Below are 17,136 nucleotides of genomic sequence, written 5' to 3' on the forward strand. Positions count from 1 at the left end.
ACAAGCAATCTTATTTTGTAGGGTTGTTTGTTTTGTGCCCATTGCTTCCGGAATAGGCTCCGGACCCCCCGCGACCCAGTAGAATAAGCGGTTTGGAAAATGGATGGATGGAGGGATGTAAAAATTATATGATTTTATAGGACGACCAGTAAAGACAGTCGTTACCATTTCTCATGGGTTCGGTATTTTAATGGTAGGTGAAGAATGCTTTCATATCAGAACGGTTTTATTTTAGTAAGAGTGGCGGTTTCAAAATGCAAAACTACATAAACAGCTGAGAGCAGATAGATAAATATTAAAGATCTATGAGAAAATATTTATGCAATAAAAATTAAAATGATCCAGTCTATATATGCACATAATAAGATTTTTCATTACACGGAAGGGTAATGAAATATTAGTATATTAGTTTAATAAAAATGGGTAGGCATCGATATAATCAAACTCAACTCTGGGATATTTCATAGTCGTCTGCCCAGATTTGAGTTGTTCTTACAAATGCTGAGCATCAGATGGCAGTCTCATACTACAAAAGCAAATTGGGGTGTCAATCATGGCTCAGAAAAACTTGTTTAAGCAATTAAGACGGCACTAAGAAAGCGGTGTGCTACAGTACAGTTTCAAATAAAGGCTTAAAATATGTTGTCTAAAATATTTCATAGCAAAGATACTGAGCTATACTGTCACTCCATTATTTTCAATTTCATCAGAGTTTACGAGCAAACGGATTTTGTCTTTGTTTACATTTTTATCCCTTTCATATCTGCAAGGTTGGCATCCCACTCTATGCTGCCTGGGAAAGGTTTCAGCCCCCTGCGACACAGACCAGGAGAAGATGTTAGAAAATGGATCAAATGATTTATTTTATGCTCCATAAACCTTGAGAATCTATGTATTTACCACTACACACAAGCCCAGAAGTTCTATGCTCCTTCAGCATTACTCAACTTTTCATTGGTAGACGTCACGTTCAGTAACAGGTTCTTTGTGCGACCCCACACGCAGGGGCGTTTGGGAAATGTTGTTCAGTGTGCTGCAGATGCACTGTTTGATTCACTGAAAGTCTCTAAAAAACTACAAATTCCGCCTGGCTGTTCGAGAGGTTGATGCTTGCAGGCTCGAGTCGAAGGGCTTTCTTTTAAAGGGAATATCAAGGTTGTTTCGGTTCAAAGAAGAAAAAGCAGGACGTGTGGTATGTGACAGCTTTTCTGTTTCTTGTATATCTTTCCTTGCTAATTTTACAGCTTCGTCACGTTTCCTTTTCTAGCTCTTGGGAAGCCAGTGTATGAATGTTTGCGTTCCGTTCAACGTTAAAACCCTTCTTTAGCATGATCGCTAATAAGCTAGCTTGCGAAAAAAATGCGTCTTTCTCAGTGATTTGGAATAGCTACGTACAGCTGTCAATGCATTATACTATTTTGTTAAACATTCAGTTTGTTTTTAATATGTCTGTGTTGATAACTATATGTTTGTCATATAGTAGCAGTATTTGTCACTGTAAACAGATCCCTGGACAGCTGTAGGTAAATCATATTTTCAGGTATTTTGCGTTCTTGTCAGTTGTCAGTCTAGTTAATTTTATCCTTTAAGACCTCAAGGTTGATTGCTATTACCGTTTGCAGTTATCTAGCTACTTAACTACTGTGTTATAGTCTAAAGCAATTTCACAGCCATGCAACTGAGTTATTTGAATGTTGAAGAGAACGTCTCCCCATGAAGTATTTTTTTTCTTTTCCGTTCTTTGATGTTCTAGTGTACTACTCCCAGTTTTCTCTGTAAATAAGACGTGATTTATGTATAATTTTAAGTAACATAGTATTTTATTCCTGCAGTTTTGACGAATGTCATGAATACATAAAGTATTTTACTTAAAAGTTCTTAGTGAATTCTTAATACTTTTTGGTAATGCTCACCCTAAATATCTAAGCTACCTTCTCCTGTTGTTCTCTTGTTCTTTGTGACTCTCCATGCCCTTCCTCCCTGCTCTTCTCCCTCTGTCCATCTTTCTCCTTTTCCAGGCTGGCAACGGCAGCTTGTCCGATGGTGCCTGTGGCGTGTAACGTGAAAGCAGCCCTGCTGTCCTTTGCCCCCTTTCATGTGCCCTCCCTGTGTGCCCTCAGCTGCTAGCGTCCCTGGCTGCACGCGCGCATCTTGTTCTTGCTCTGCCCCCCCAAGGCCTCCATACCCCCATGCTTTGGATGCAAAGCCTTCACCGGCTGCCCAATGACTGCCTGGATTGTCCTGCCCGTCAGCCTCTCGGCCTTCTCCATCACGGGAATATGGATAGTGTGAGTACGGCCAAGCTGGGGCACATGCAACTTGGGCTGCTGACTCATAGCCCCGCCAGAGAGAGAAAGGAGGATGGTGAAGAATAGACTTGCTTTTGTGACTGTGTTGTTGCAAATGACTGAATTGGATGCTTTGAAATACAAAAAACAAGAAAACGAAAAAGTGATCATTAAAGAGTAACATTGTGATTCAGTGGGTAGCACTACAGACTCGCATCTCCACAGTTTTGAGCTTGATCTGGACCCAAGCTCTGGTGTGTGGGTTATTTCTCCTAGTGCCCTAAGGAGCTGGATTTGTTATCTCTTGTAGAACTCCAGGAGGTTAAATGGTCTCCATTAAACTGCCTGTTCTTGTTCTATGGGGTATTATAACCTAGACTATTGAAAGTGAATAATTGTCATTGTTGACACAACGCAGTGCACATCAACAAAACGTGTCCTCTGCATTTAACTCGTATGTGACAAAGCAGTGCGCATTGTTCTCTCATAGCAGTGTTATTTAGCACCCAGGGAGCAGTGCGTGGGGGCGGTACCTCGTTGAGTGTACCTCGGTGGATTTAAACTAGCAGATTTCCAATCACAAGCATGCTCCCTTAACCATTAGGCCACTACTTGCCCAAAATAGTTGTTGTCTCTGGGTGGACTCAAACCACCAACCTTTTTGGTTAACAGCCAAATGTGCTAACCGATTACACCACACAGACAGTGCACTGATTGTCGCACTGATTACCATTATGTTCTCAAGAGTGACGTTCACTGTAATTATATCCATAATACAAAATTCTGGAATAATAATTTTCATAGATTTATAAATTTTTTTACATGTACACTTTTTTTTTTATCTTTGCAGCTATGCAATGGCAGTGATGAACCACCATGTCTGTCCTGTAGAGAACTGGTATGTGAAGAGTGCATTTTCAATGCCGTCAATGGTAAAAGAAGCTTGAGAAATCGATCATTTGCACTTGCCTGTTGCCAGGTCCTACAACTTGACGTGCGTGGAAGAGACTGCCAAGCCAGGATTTCCCAAAACCTGCTGCACTCTGCAGGATATCCCACTCATCAGGTCTCCTTCTTGTCAGACTCTCTAGTTGTATCAGTGAATCAATTATTGAATAATGTGCTCCGGCACAGGCTTTTTTTCATTTAATGTAAGTTAATTTAATGAAGATTAGCAGGGGCGGCATGGTGGTGCAGCGGTTAGCACTGTTACCTCACACCTCTGGGACCCGGGTTCGAGTCTCCGCCTGGGTCACATGTGCGTTTGCATGTTCTCCCCATGTCGTCGTGGGGTTTCCTTCGGTTTCCCCCCACATTCCGAAGACATGCAGAGGCTAATTGGAGTTGCTAAATTGCCCGTAGGTGTGCATGTGTGTTTGAATGGTGTGTGAGTGTGCCCTACGATGGGCTGGCCCCCCATCCTCATGCCCATTGCTTCCGGGATAGGCTCCAGACCCCCTGCGACCCAGTAGGACAAGCGGTTTGGAAAATGGATGGATGAAAATTAGCATAAAACACTTTGCTCTGCCGTGTTGTTGCTCTGTTATGCTCTTACTAGATGAGAAGTAAACTATTCCTTCCCATAACATTGTTCTCTTGTAGTAAGTGTGGCTCATTCCCCCCCGAAAGCTGTCTATTCAGCCTGATCGGCAACGTGGGAGCCTTTATGGGTAAGGTCTGCTTGCTTTCTCTCTCTCCCTCTGTCTCTGTCTATCTTTCTCTCTTGAGTAAACTGGTTTTAGTGCTTTGTCTAGGAGACACAAGAATAACAGGCTGTTAGTTAAAGCAGACCGCGGTTTTCTGAGCGGATTCATTATTTGCTGTTAAAAATCTTGATTTTCTTTCGCCTCGTCTGTAGGTGAAACCAGGCCATTTGAAACCTAGTCCTCTTGAAATATCTCAGTTGGTAGCCAAAACCCCCATGTTGAATCAATCCTCAGGTTAAATCACAGGGAGGAAGTTAAACGCTTGTTTACCAAACTATGCCAGGGCCGCACCCTGGCCGGAAACGCGGTATCTGATAACCAGAACACATCTCTTTGAATCTGTGCAAAAATGCATCTCGTCTCCCAGCAGATAAATGTTTTAGCTCTATTATAGACCGTATATTTATTATGTATACATTTATAAGTATGTGTAATGTTTAAAATGAATTTTGTGTAAAATGTGGGTGAGGACCTACAGTTTATGACAAGACAGGGGCACGAGCTTAATCGCCTTTTTTTTAGCTGAAGTGAATTGTTTCTTCAGACTGACTGCGATTCTCTCCATCATGTCTGCTCCCTCCAGTGGTCATGGTGTGCCTACTACGGTATGCCCAGGTCATCGAGCACAGCCACCGCTGCTGGATCAACACCAGCGCCCTGGTCTCTGGCTTCACTAATGCTCTGGGCCTAGTCATGGTGGGAAACTTCCAGGTGAGCATGGGTGGGGGGGAGTTTGGGGATGGTGGATGTGTTTTTCTAGGTGAAGCTTCAGGAGATAAGTGTAGTGGGTAAGGATGTCGATTTGATTATGTCTGTTCTAGTCCCTCCATCGGATGCTGTTTAGTCAGGAATTGTACCACTTCTAGGTTGTAAAATAGGTTGTATAAATGGGTAAAGTGTTTTTTCTAGGGTTGGAGTTGTCTTGGCGTGCACGTGGATCCCATGACACCAAAATGACAAAAAAATACCCCCCTTGAAAATATACCATCCCCTTAAAATGTTCTGTGTAGTTTCACCTGCATAAAGCTAAATGTGCTGACTAGATCTTGGCTACCCAGCTGGTACACTTTGGTTCACTTCAGGACCAAAACGCAACTTAATCCTGAGGCAAATTTTTATCACTACCACCCCCCCACACACACGACTTGATCACCATCAACTTACAGTGGGGCAAAAAAGTATTTAGTCAGCCACCAATTGTGCGAGTTCTCCCACTTAAAAAAATGAGAGATGCCTATAATTTGCACCATAGGTATACCTCAACTATGAGAGACAAAATGAGACAAAGAAATCCAGATAATCACATTGACTGAATTTTAAAGAATTTATTTGCAAAGTATGGTGGAAAATAAGTATTTGGTCAATAACAAAAGTTCATCTCAATACTTTGTAATGAAACCGTTGTTGGCCAAATGTCTTTTGTAAGTCTTCACAATGTTGTCACACACTGTTGCTGGTATTTTGGCCCATTCCTCCATGCAGATCTCCTCTAGAGCAGTGATGTTTCGGGGCTGTCGCTGGTCAACACGGACTTTCAACTCCCTCCAAAGATTTTCTATGGGGTTGAGATCTGGAGACTGGCTAGGCCACTCCAGGACCTTGAAATGCTTCTTACGAAGCCACTCCTTCGTTACCGGGGCGGCGTGTTTGGGATCATTGTCATGCTGAAAGACCCAGCCACATTTCATCTTCAATGCCCTTGCTGATGGAAGGAGGTTTTCACTCAAAATCTGATGATACATGGCCTCGTTCATTCTTTCCTTTGCACGGACCAGTCGTCCTGGTCCCTTTGCGGAAAAACCACCCCAAAGCATGATGTTTGCACCCCCATGCTTTACAGTAGGTATGGTATTCTTTGGATGCAACTCAGCATTCTTTCTCCTCCAAACACGGCGAGTAGCGTTTTTACCAAAAAGTTCTATTTTGGTTTCATCTGACCATATGACATTCTCCCAATCTTCTTCTGGATCATCCAAATGCTCTCTAGCAAACTTCAGACGGGCTTGCACATGTACTGGCTTAAGCAGGGGGACACATCTGGCACTGCATGATCTGAGTCCCTGGCGGTGTAGTGTGTTACTGACGGTGGCCGTTGTTACTTTGGTCCCAGCTCTCTGCAGGTCATTCACTAGGTTCCCCCGTGTGGTTCTGGGATTTCTGCTCCCCGTTGTCGTGATCATTCTGACCCCACGGGGTGAGATCTTGCGTGTAGACCCAGATCGAGGGAAATTATCAGTGGTGGTGTATGTCTTCCATTTTCTAATAATTGCTCCCACAGTTGATTTCTTCACACCAAGCTGCTTACCTATTGCAGATTCACTCTTCCCAGTCTGGTGCAGGTCTACAATTTTGTTTCCGGTGTCCTTCGACAGCTCTTTGGTCTTGGCCATAGTGGAGTTTGGAGTACGACTGTTTGAGGTTGTGGACAGGTGTCTTTTATACTGCTAAGGAGTTCAGACAGGTGCCATTAATACAGGTGACGAGTGGAGGACAGAGGAGCCTCTTACAGAAGAGTCAGTGAGAGCCAGAAATCCTGCTTGTTTGTAGGTGACCAAATACTTATTTTCCACCATACTTTGCAAATAAATTCTTTAAAATTCAGTCAATGTGATTATCTGGATTTCTTTTTCTCATTTTGTCTCTCGTAGGTGATGTATACTTATGGTGCAAATTACAGGCCTCTCATCTTTTTAAGTGGGAGAACTTGCACAATTGGTGGCTGACGAAATACTTTTTTGCCCCACTGTATTTTATGAAATATTTTTACAACTCAATCACTGGTCCTTCCTTAATAATAAATATATTAAGTAGCTTTGGGCATGTCTGCATAGAAGCAGTAATGGCAATTCCAGAGGTGTGAGCGATGGGTAGACTTGTTCTCAGGCCACGAGCTTGGTGATTCAAGCACAGGTGGCGAAATTTGATCAAGCAAATGCAGAGGCTCTTAAGGTGCCCAACAATGGCCCTAATTCTGTGTCAAACGAGCCAGGAAAATAAGGCTAGTGAGCTTCCGGCTGTGGCATTGATAACAGGATCTGACACTCTCTCCGGTTTCCATTTTGTCCTCACCTGCTGTAAAGTCTTGACTGATTAAGAGCTGGTCTTGTGTGTGTGTTTTTTTTTTTGTGCGTCTGGACTTTAGTCTTCAGGCCCAGTAGCAGTATGGAAAGGGGCTGTATGTGTTGTGTTTGCGTCAGTGTAGTGTTGTGGTATATAAGATAATGAGGCAGGATAAATTGACCTTTCTACAGGTAAATACATTTGATCTGTCTACTGAAAACCTGTGGTTTCTCCTGGTTGTCGTGAGACCGGTGTCTTTCCTGTTTTGCCCTGTTGACGTTTCGTCCTGATTGGCTCCCACTCCAGGTGGACCACGCCAAGTCCCTGCACTACGTGGGTGCGGGGGTGGCCTTCCCCGCTGGTCTGCTCTTCGTGTGCCTGCAGTGTGTGCTGACATACCGCATCGCCGTCACCGCGCTCGACTACTGGATGGCGCATGTCCGCGTGGCGCTGGCATTTGGTGCCCTTGTCTCCTTGGTGCTCAGTATCCTTCCTAGTCTCGTTCTCCCCAGAAGGTCTAGGCTGCCTGGTCCACCTTGGTCTGAATACAAGTGCAGTTGCAAGGCTTGGAGTTGGAGAACACTAAACCTGGCAACCTTTACAATTTTATTCATGTCCCTTTTTAGCATTGTCTAGTACAGGGGTGGCCAATCTTATCCACAAAAGGCCGGTGTGTATGCAGGTTTTTGGGGTTAACCTGTATGTCAGCTGGTAAAACCCAGGTGTGAGGGCTCTTCAGCCAATCAGTCCTCTAATTAGTAATCTAATTAGGGAGTTGCAGCGAAAAGCTGCACACACACCGGCCCTTTGCAGATAAGATTGGCCACCGCTGGTCTAGTATATGTTAAAGAAATGTAAAGTTTACTACTACTGCTGCTGCTTTTGCATGCGGTGTGCCGTGTCTGTAATCAATTTTAACAAAAGTGAGTAAGGAGAACAGGAGAGCGAACAGGAACTGGTTATGAAGACATTCGTCGACCGTAGTATGGAAATATTTTGAAACTAAACAAGTGATTTGTCACCCCTACTTCGTGTCTGTTGGCACAACTCACGACAACAGCACCTTCAACACTTCTATTTGGCTACATTTAATTTTCTTATATTTAATCTTAAACATTGCAAAAAACTTCAAATATTTTCAAAAATTAGAACTCTTTCCAATTTCATTCAGCCTTACTCTAAGCATACAAAACGTTCAGGAAACGCCTAATATTATGTGGTCGTGTACCATATTATGGAGATGATGCCACAGGGCTAGTCCTCATTTTAACAGCAATTATTTTGAGATACATGAACTGTAGAAAGTAAATTAAGTCAAAGTGATGAGAAAGACAGGCTAGGCTACTCTGAGACGCTAAATGGGACATATCTAAGGCTCGCATTGTCTGTCACACCTAAATGCCTTCTTTTAAGACGTAGTTGCATTGCAGTCGTGCCAGGGCAATATTTAAGTTCTGTTTTGGACGACGTCCGTATTCTCGTTCGCTTTTAATGTGAAGCGATTCCACATGAACGATGCTTTCACTCTTTGTTTGGACACTCGTCCACTATGCGCCGTCTTTCTTCCACCATATTGCAGAGGAAGATCTTAATCTATTTTTTTAGAGTTTAATCCGATTATCGTGACGGCTCTAGTTTTCATCAGTTCTTCCCATAGATCTACCTGAGATCTCTGATCTGTAATTAAATCCCATTGATAATTCCCATGATTTCTGGATATTGGTGCAGTTAATTTTGGATAAATATTGGGGAAGGGGAGGGTGAATAATCGTGGTCTTGAGCAGTGACAGACAGGGCTTAAACAAAAAGCCTCTCTTCACAGTGTGGGGTCCTGGGATATCTGGGCTGATGTGCTCCGTCTTATGTGGGTTCAGATAGTTTCCCTGATGGATGCCATTGTCCATCTTTGAAAACACGTCTCGCCTGTTTTGAAGACTTTGTCACATCCACCCTTTACTTTGTTTCTTCTTCATGTCTCACTACAGCTAAGTATGCATTGTATCAAACGTTGTTTTTGATTACTGAAACCAGAACTACCAGCTATTACATGTCTGTAGATGCTTCTAAACTACCGTTCTATTATAGGATAATCTGTAGAGTCATAGTAAGTTAATTAGTCACATTAAAATAAACACCCTGTGATTCATACTGTAGAAAAATACCTGATGACATTCAGCTGGTAGAGTCTGGCTTGGTGACCTCACCAACAGGTCACACCAGTGGTTTTGGGGTGTTCTCCTTGACAGCACCTCCCCTACCCTAAGGTGGTATCTTCTTCATCCACGAGAGCTTCGTCCTCCAGCATGCCGCTGCCATATGCGAGTGGGTCTTCACGGTGGACATCCTCGTGTTCTACGGCACCTTCACCTACGAGTTCGGTGCCGTTAACAACGAGACCTTGATGGCCGCCTTGCAGCACAGCCACCACAGGGGCTCAGGGGTGATGATGGGGGCCAGGGGCCGGCCCGGGACGCTTGGGGCTGGCGGGTGTGGGAGCAGTGGTGCCAAAAGTCTGAAGTCACCAGGGGGCAGCAGCACATCAACCCACCTCAACTGCAACCCGGAGAGCATCGCCATGCTGTAGCCTGGTAATCCTGTCACGTCTTTACCGGAATTCTTTTACTCACAGAGTGATATGATCTTTCTCTTTGATTGGGTGTTCCCTGACTGAAAGGCAAACACGTAAATGAAGGCTGTTTCTAATATGCCACTGGAATTCTGAAATTAATTACAGCTGAGTAACGCAGGTACACGGTGACAGATTATTAAAAAAGAATGTTGAGGGAAAAAAAACAGGCCTCATGATGGTCCGAACATTTAAATTTTTTATAATGGATTATTTTATTATTGTTATTTTTAATGTTTTTCAAACTTAAGATATCCACAAGACTCTCTGTTATATAGTGTTTGTTGTGGCTGAGGTCCGTCTCACAACTTTGTATTAAAAAGGCGTATAAAATAACTGCATATGATATGATTTTGCGTTAATATGGGCCCCAACCTTTCCCTTAACTTTGGGCGGGGAAAATAATTGCACACCATTGCCAAACCGGACCTGAACCCTGCCTTTGAAGTCGACAAGAAGCCTTGTTAGAGAGTGATGTGTGATATTACTTGGAAGACTGGCTTGTATATTGACGCCATTTATTCTATTTATAAAGAGGGTTTATAAGGAAAGCTTATATCGCATATATAATAGAATATAAAGCGTTAAACTAAGTGTTCGTTTCAGAGTTTAGTTTCCGTACACAGTTTGGAATGATGCGGAGCGTTTCGCTGTTTTAGGCTTTTAATTCCGTGTGGCTTCCTCACACCTTGGGTACATTGGTATAGGTATGGGCTCCATGCTACATAATCATGATTTATGTGCCAAGTTACTGCTTCCAGGATTCGTAGCTGGCTGTATGTTTTGGGTCTGCTGTAATGCAATTTAGGGTATCGGTGTTCACCCTGAACAACAAAACGGCTTGGTAAGTAAGTATTTTTGAGGGTCGCTGTGTTTGTGAACTGTACGCGGTCAGCATGGGTGGGGGGGGGAATAAAATGGCTACACCGGGACCTGTGCCAGACACGGCCACTTACGGGGACCGGCGCTCGCATCTCCTGTCGGTGTGTGACGTTAAAAATGATGCCTAATGTTTATCATTATTATTATCACTACTATGGAAAAGTTGCATATTGAGAAAGTGTTAATGCGCACATTTATTCTTGTTCTGAGTGGGTGCTGAGTCTGATTAATATTTTTTGCCCAGACTTGGCTGCTCTTTTCGATTTGCTGTGTTGCCTTTTTCACCTCCGTGTCTGGCGCAGAAGCCCCTCTGTTCACACGGCTCACACCGGTCCTGCGATAACATTTCAGAGCCGATAATTAGTGCCGGAGACTGCATAAGAGATGCAGTCGGAGCGTAGCGTTTCATTTAGCGCCATTTATTTCTAGTGTCGCTGGAGCTTTGAGACCTAATGGCATTTGAAGGCTCTGTTGGTGGGTGAGGGTGACTGCATAACGGAGGTTTAAGGACATATTTAGTGTAACTGTACCAGATAATGCAGCAATATTTAACCCTTGTTTCCTCGCATAGAGTCTGATGTCCTGCATTGATTATGGTCACCGCGTTTTTGGGCTCCAGGCTGGTTCCTTGGAAAAGTTATGTGGCCACGTTATTTTATGTATTCTTTCACTGTTTAGAGACCTCGCCACTGTGACTAGCGATACGATGAGCGCGTTGTAGGTGAGATCGCTGGATAAGCGATGTGGGCCTTTGTTGCTATTGCGCCACCTAGAGGTCCCTATATGCCAGTGTAGGTGACAGCTAATTGCTGGTTTGAGGAATTGCGTCCAGTTGGTTGAGTGTCAAACAGGGATTTGTTCAATTATTTTTATGTTACTAACGGTTTTAGAATCAACTTGTTGCTATGGTGTTTCTTTATTCCAGGCATCATAACATCGTTTTTTGGCAAATACTGACCGCCAACAAAGAAGCCTTTTTGGTGTCTGGAATATGGCCTACCTCTCAGTGTTTGAGGCCGTCTCTGAGCAATTGAAAGGGAAACCGTTTACGTTAGTGTGCAGTTGTGGGTCAGAACATTTTAATATGTGCAGGGACACATTTGCATGTTGTTTTTTTTTTTTTTTTTTGGAACCCCACAGTCACACATGCAAACAAATGGAATGTTTGTATGTCTACGTTAGTCAACTAAAATTTTGTTTCCTGTTCACTATTACCTGTGGTTAACTAGGGGTTTTTTTGTTTCTTCAAGAATACAGAATACAATATTTAAATAGAGAATATTTTCTTTAACAGATTTTAGTACACTGATCAGTTTTTTTTAATGTTATGTCGTCCTCCTCTTGATCTTGATTTTGCTTTTTCAAATGTAATGTCTTGATTTATGGGTAAGAAAACAGTTTTTCTGCAGCAGTGCAGTATTTTTAATGCCTGTGGGAGAAATGTGTCACGCTTGAAAGAACTTTATTTCCGCATTTGAAATCGGTGACATTCCTCCACGTCATGTCGCTGGATCTGCCGCATGGCCACATTTCAGGCGAAATCTTCAAGATTTTATATCCGGGTTGTATGTGAGTAGCTCGTTCTTTTTTTTGTCGTTCCTCCGTTCTGTGGAGATCCAGAGCCTTTGCACCTCAGAAGGCCATGCCGTGTTGCTGGGAATCCTGTGCGCCCCATGTGAGGGACATCCACACCCAGTGCTTTTTATTTATCATCTTTGTAAAGCTGCAGGGGTCCTCTCAGCGTCAGCTGACCCGTCACTCCGTAACCTGTGTGACCTCCTTATGTGCCGACCATCGGGACACGTTTTACAGTGTGTGCCAACTACTCGCACTAATTAGTTTTACTATTATTGTTGTTTATTATTTTTTGTCACCACCATTGTGATACGGCAGTTCTTTTAAAATATTTTTTTAGGCATTAAAATCTGTTTTTGCACATGATCGCTTGCAGCTCACAGCGATGACCTGGGGATTTGGTTTGCATGTTAGATCAGGATGGTGCACTAATTGTTAGCTTGCTGAATACAGGTGTGAGCGAGGACACGCCCACCTGTGTGTAGCACGGCAAGCTGACGGGAATACAAACTAATGGCAGTGTAATACAACTAATCCGATTTTGGTGGGTGGAGTTTTTAATGCTAATTCAGTCTGTATCTCTTTCTACTTTAAGTGGGATTTAAAATTAAGTTATTGGTGGTTTTATTTTTACTTTTTCTTTCATCTTTGTGTAATTTTTTGAAGTTCTGTCATGAACACCAAATGTCAAAGCGTCACATTATATTTTTCTTTCCTTTTGTAATCACTTATAAATGTGATTTAGTATTTTTTCTGTTGCCAGATTTCTATTCCAGAATTCAAATAAACAAACAGCATATTAAGAGTAATAAAGTTGTCATTTTTTGAGTCCAGTGACCTTGCATGATGGACAGATTTGTCACATGCTTTGTACATACCCAGGTTGTGAAATATCCCTCTGTGGAAATTAATAATGCATTTTTTTTAAATCCTCTTTCTTGAAAAATAGTATCAAATGAACCTCTCTACTGTAACATGATTCATATCAGAAAAAGGACGGAAAACACGCATGCAGTAACCTCACCATGGAAAAGCACTACCTGGTCTGGGTGTGCACTGTGATTCAATGCGATAAGGAAGTATAGAAGTCTTACTCATTAAGCTGCTCCAACCCTGTTATTTGGCAGGACAAAGTCCACTGTCTGTCCTCCATTGTACTAGAGCAGCGTTTCCATGTTTGTGGTTTTTCAGGTGAGGTTGTGGGCAGTTCAACTCTGCCTCATTTGAATGGGTGGGTTATAAAACTAATTATATACAGTAGTCAAAGTACTTGAAGTTGCTTAGAAACAATTTACATTACCAAAAACTGCAATTAAGGAGAGGTTTCTTCTGAAGAATTCCAGAATTTCCCACCAGGATCAATAAAGTCCATTTTAATCTTAATCAAACTTGTGAAATGGACAATATTGCACTTGTTTATAGTACAAAGGATATATTAAATAACATTTCAGTTTTATGTACTATTCATAGATAATAGAAATTCAATTACAAACACAAATTGACCATTTGAATAACAAATTTCGTGATGGGACCGCCAGTGACCTAAAGTCCGGCTTCCTCCTCATATGTTATAGTACAGGGAACCAAAAACCAGTCAGTAATTCAGCAGAGAAGTTTCCTTAAATTTCCAAAACTCACTACGTTTGAAGAAATGGAACTCGCTTATCCCGTGGACTGCGCGAGTTTCAGAAATTGTACATGGATATTCTATGTAAGAAAAAAATTAACGGTCCATATCCAATTGAGCTAAGTTTTTAGTGAGTTTATGCCCTTAATATGTTATTTATATACACTGTACACCTCTGGATGCAGGGACTTTTGATTTGGTTACATATATCTTGAACAAGAGAACATTGTTGTTAGAAAAAGTGGCAGTGCTGCCGGACTTGTAACAGCATTGTACCATTTCATATTCAAGTACATGGACTCCCCCTTCTCAATGGCAAACATAGAGCCCCATTACCCATCTGCCCTTTTCTCTGATTCTCCATGTCGGCCTGCGCAGTTGACTGACTTCAGCTCTCTGCTAGGTCCCACCGAGAGACGTGCTGTTCGGTTGAGCTTTCCCAAGCTCTGAGTGTGAACTGTTCAATGCAGTGGCTACCACGATAATGAGGATTAACACCACAGCCACACCAATAACTGCAAACAGCACCCTCATCTTCCTCAGCTGCCATTGGGTCTGCTTCTTTACCTTCTTTGATGTCCTGGAGAAGACCTTACTCTGGTGAGGTGGTACGTGGTCCAGCCAATAGCAGCAAGAATGCAGGGAGACAAGACACACCACCGTTAACAAAAGAACATATGAAATTTACACACGAGAGGAGGCCATTCGGCCTAACATGCTCATATGGGGAGAACCTAACTAATAGTTAAAGTTATTAAAATCTTATCTAGCTCTGATTTAAAAGGACCCAAGGTTTTAGCTTGCACTACACTAACAGGTCTATTCCATACTCTAACCACACGCTGTGTAAGAAACATAAAAGTCGATCGCAAGTGTCCAATGAATTTCTTTGTGCAGTTTTTGATACGTCATTCTCAAAGAAGAAACACAATCCCAGCAGGCTGCGTGTCCATTCACAGGGCTGCTAGAAATGCGATGAAATCGTGGATTTAGAATCTTGCCGTTTTTCTTATAAAATCCTTGTGCAGTGAAAGTCGGGCCTAACTTTTCTAAAATAATACTTCAATGTCCTCAAATCTGATGTGCCATTTAGAGGAACTGATGCAATCGCTAAATAATAAGACTAAGGCTATCTAAAGACACATCAGCGCAAATCACACATCCATCTTCCAAAAGCTTTTGCTGGCTGGGGGGGCAGCACAGGGCACAAGATGGAAGCTCATCAAAGGGTACATTCATACACTACAGATAGGCTTAACTGGTATCTCGAAAACTAACTACACGTTTTCATACACGTTACTAGCTTGAGCAAACCCATACTACACTGGGTGAACAAGAAAACTCTACACAAGCAGAGTAGAAGTGGGATTCAAACACACTTGCACTGGGGGTAACAGTGGTACCTGCAGAGTCTCTCTGACACCCATAAATGTTACACAAACGAACCTTCGGACCACTTCCAGGGGTCTGCTAACTTCCCTTACTACAGATGACGTCAGTGTTCATAATTTAAAATGTACAATCATAATTAATGGGAGATTCACCCGGAGGAAATACTGCCTTAAAAAAAAAAGAGAAAAAACATTAAAATGGCATCTGTCCTTAAAAATATTCTCTGGATAAATTCACCTAAAGCCGATATTCTTGCCACAACCAAAAGAGTTAGATGCATTGAGAGTCAGTTTTGCAGCGGGACAAGCTGCAGCATGACAAAAACAAACGAAAAAAAAACTAACAAAATTTGATGTCAGAAAACCCGGATCTTCATAGCCTGAAAGTTCTATAAACAATACTGGGCAAAAATTCCTGCAAGGAGATCGGACTGACTGATTACATCAGCTACAGCTGTTTTTGATAAAGTACATGCCGCTTCTTGTTGGACTAAAATTTTGCTTCTGTGTATAATGATATGTGAATTTCTGCAGCTTTAACATTGTTAAACCATTTTTCTTGGATGGAATTGCAAGGGTGCTTGGTACCTCTCCCTGGCAGAATGCCTGGCAGGGGTACACCCTGGACAAGACGCCAGTCCATCGCAAGGCATATCCATGCACTCATGCAATCTAACACTGACAGCAATTTAAAGAAGCCAGTCACTATAACTGCACATCTGTCTGTTATCAGAGTAAACCTGTGAAATATAATAATGGACAAATTGCACGTATGCTGAGAGAACGTAGAATTCAATCACCCAACCCTAGTGCTGTGGAGCAACACTAATGTACTCCAAACATAAGCATGTTTTGACCAATAAAAAAGGAAACAACATTTTGCCTGTTTTTTTTAGATTGCTTATTAATGGGGATGTTAGAATCTATGACATTACCCATATAATTCATGAAGGTCAGTCAAAAGAGCCACATATATTCAATAAGATATTGGCGTCTCATAACTCAAAAGTTATCTAATAAAGCCTGGCCCTGAAAGGCACTTTGCAGGAGAGTCTTTGGTGCAGCAGATTTGTCTAGTAGGTACGCCAGACGAGGCCGGTCCACAGAGGTAGAGGAGGTAGTGATATTTATAGATTAAATTATGAAACAGATCACTTCAAAATAACTCATTACAAAAATGCTATTGTCATTTAAAAATATATGTTTCTAAGGTGAGATGTTTCCGTTTGTGAACTTTAAGACACCTTTCCAAAACTCTCTCTCAAGATGACATCAGGATGCAAACTAATATGTGTTACACTTTTCCTCTATGCTGGCCCAATGCACGATAATAAACGAAAATTTGACATTTTCTGGCTTCCATTTTCAGGGACAAAAATGCTTATCTACCTAATCTAATCTATCAACCATGAACCCTGAGGTTCAATAAGGACCCACGGACTTACTCACTAGCAGAGTAAATGTCAGTTGTAGTTCTACAGTCACAGGGATACAGTGTTTAGACAACATTCCAGTCCCACCTTCATACTGAGATCCTTGGCCCGGTCTTCAAGGTCCAATAATTTGCCTGCCCTCTCCTCTTCCTTGCTGAGGTTGTCAATCATAATGACCTTCACTTCCTCCACATCATCCAGAACCTGCTGCATGTGACTGGTCCCACCCACCTATCAAGAGCACAAGAATGTTATGGTATAGAGCAGACGCTGCCAATGTTATCCACAAAGGGTTGGTGTGTCGGCAAATTTTTGGGTTAAACCCAAATATGAGGACTCTTCAGCCAATCAGTCGTCTAATTAGTAATCAGGGAGGTGCAGAAACAGGCCTGTCTGGATAAGATTGGCCATTCCAGCCATACAGAGTGAACCTGACCATATAATAATAATCAAGAGTGGCACTGAGCTTGGTATGGAAGGTCAGCCAGTGTTTAAAGTCCAAACAAATAACGTGTTTGGACAGAGCACTAACATTGGCTGTTGTACTG

The 17,136-nt window shown here is 42.3% G+C and overlaps 1 protein-coding gene and 1 non-coding gene across 3 annotated transcripts; one reads left to right on the forward strand and one right to left on the reverse strand.

Annotated features, from left to right (window-relative positions):
* The first annotated feature begins 635 nt into the window (after positions 1-635).
* LOC125745676 (transmembrane protein 150A-like) lies at positions 636-12,950 on the forward strand. 2 transcript variants are annotated; one of them, XM_049018732.1, is made up of 8 exons: positions 636-1,192; positions 2,121-2,288; positions 3,139-3,186; positions 3,268-3,354; positions 3,891-3,958; positions 4,578-4,705; positions 7,361-7,538; positions 9,319-12,950. In XM_049018732.1, exons 2-8 carry the CDS (start codon positions 2,224-2,226, stop codon positions 9,636-9,638), a joined length of 894 nt encoding a protein of 297 aa, XP_048874689.1. In that variant the 5' UTR covers positions 636-1,192; positions 2,121-2,223; the 3' UTR covers positions 9,639-12,950. The 2 variants fall into 2 exon arrangements, with proteins under 2 accessions (XP_048874689.1, XP_048874688.1); XM_049018731.1 differs by having other exon boundaries at positions 637-1,192; positions 2,019-2,288.
* On the reverse strand, positions 2,918-2,992 carry trnan-guu (transfer RNA asparagine (anticodon GUU)). The gene has a single exon. It is a non-coding gene; the product is annotated as a tRNA-Asn (tRNA).
* Positions 12,951-17,136: the final 4,186 nt, after the last annotated feature.

Source organism: Brienomyrus brachyistius, chromosome 7, assembly GCF_023856365.1.
Source record: "Brienomyrus brachyistius isolate T26 chromosome 7, BBRACH_0.4, whole genome shotgun sequence".
Lineage (NCBI taxonomy): Eukaryota > Metazoa > Chordata > Actinopteri > Osteoglossiformes > Mormyridae > Brienomyrus > Brienomyrus brachyistius.

Bases quoted from the DNA above. Each gene is read 5' to 3' on its own strand.
- LOC125745676 (XM_049018732.1), top strand. From the start codon at position 2,224: ATGACTGCCTGGATTGTCCTGCCCGTCAGCCTCTCGGCCTTCTCCATC. The intron at 3,187-3,267 runs GTATGTGAAGAG...GCCTGTTGCCAG, and splicing joins GTCTGTCCTGTAGAGAACTG to GTCCTACAACTTGACGTGCG. The intron at 7,539-9,318 runs GTATCCTTCCTA...CCCTACCCTAAG, and splicing joins CCTTGTCTCCTTGGTGCTCA to GTGGTATCTTCTTCATCCAC.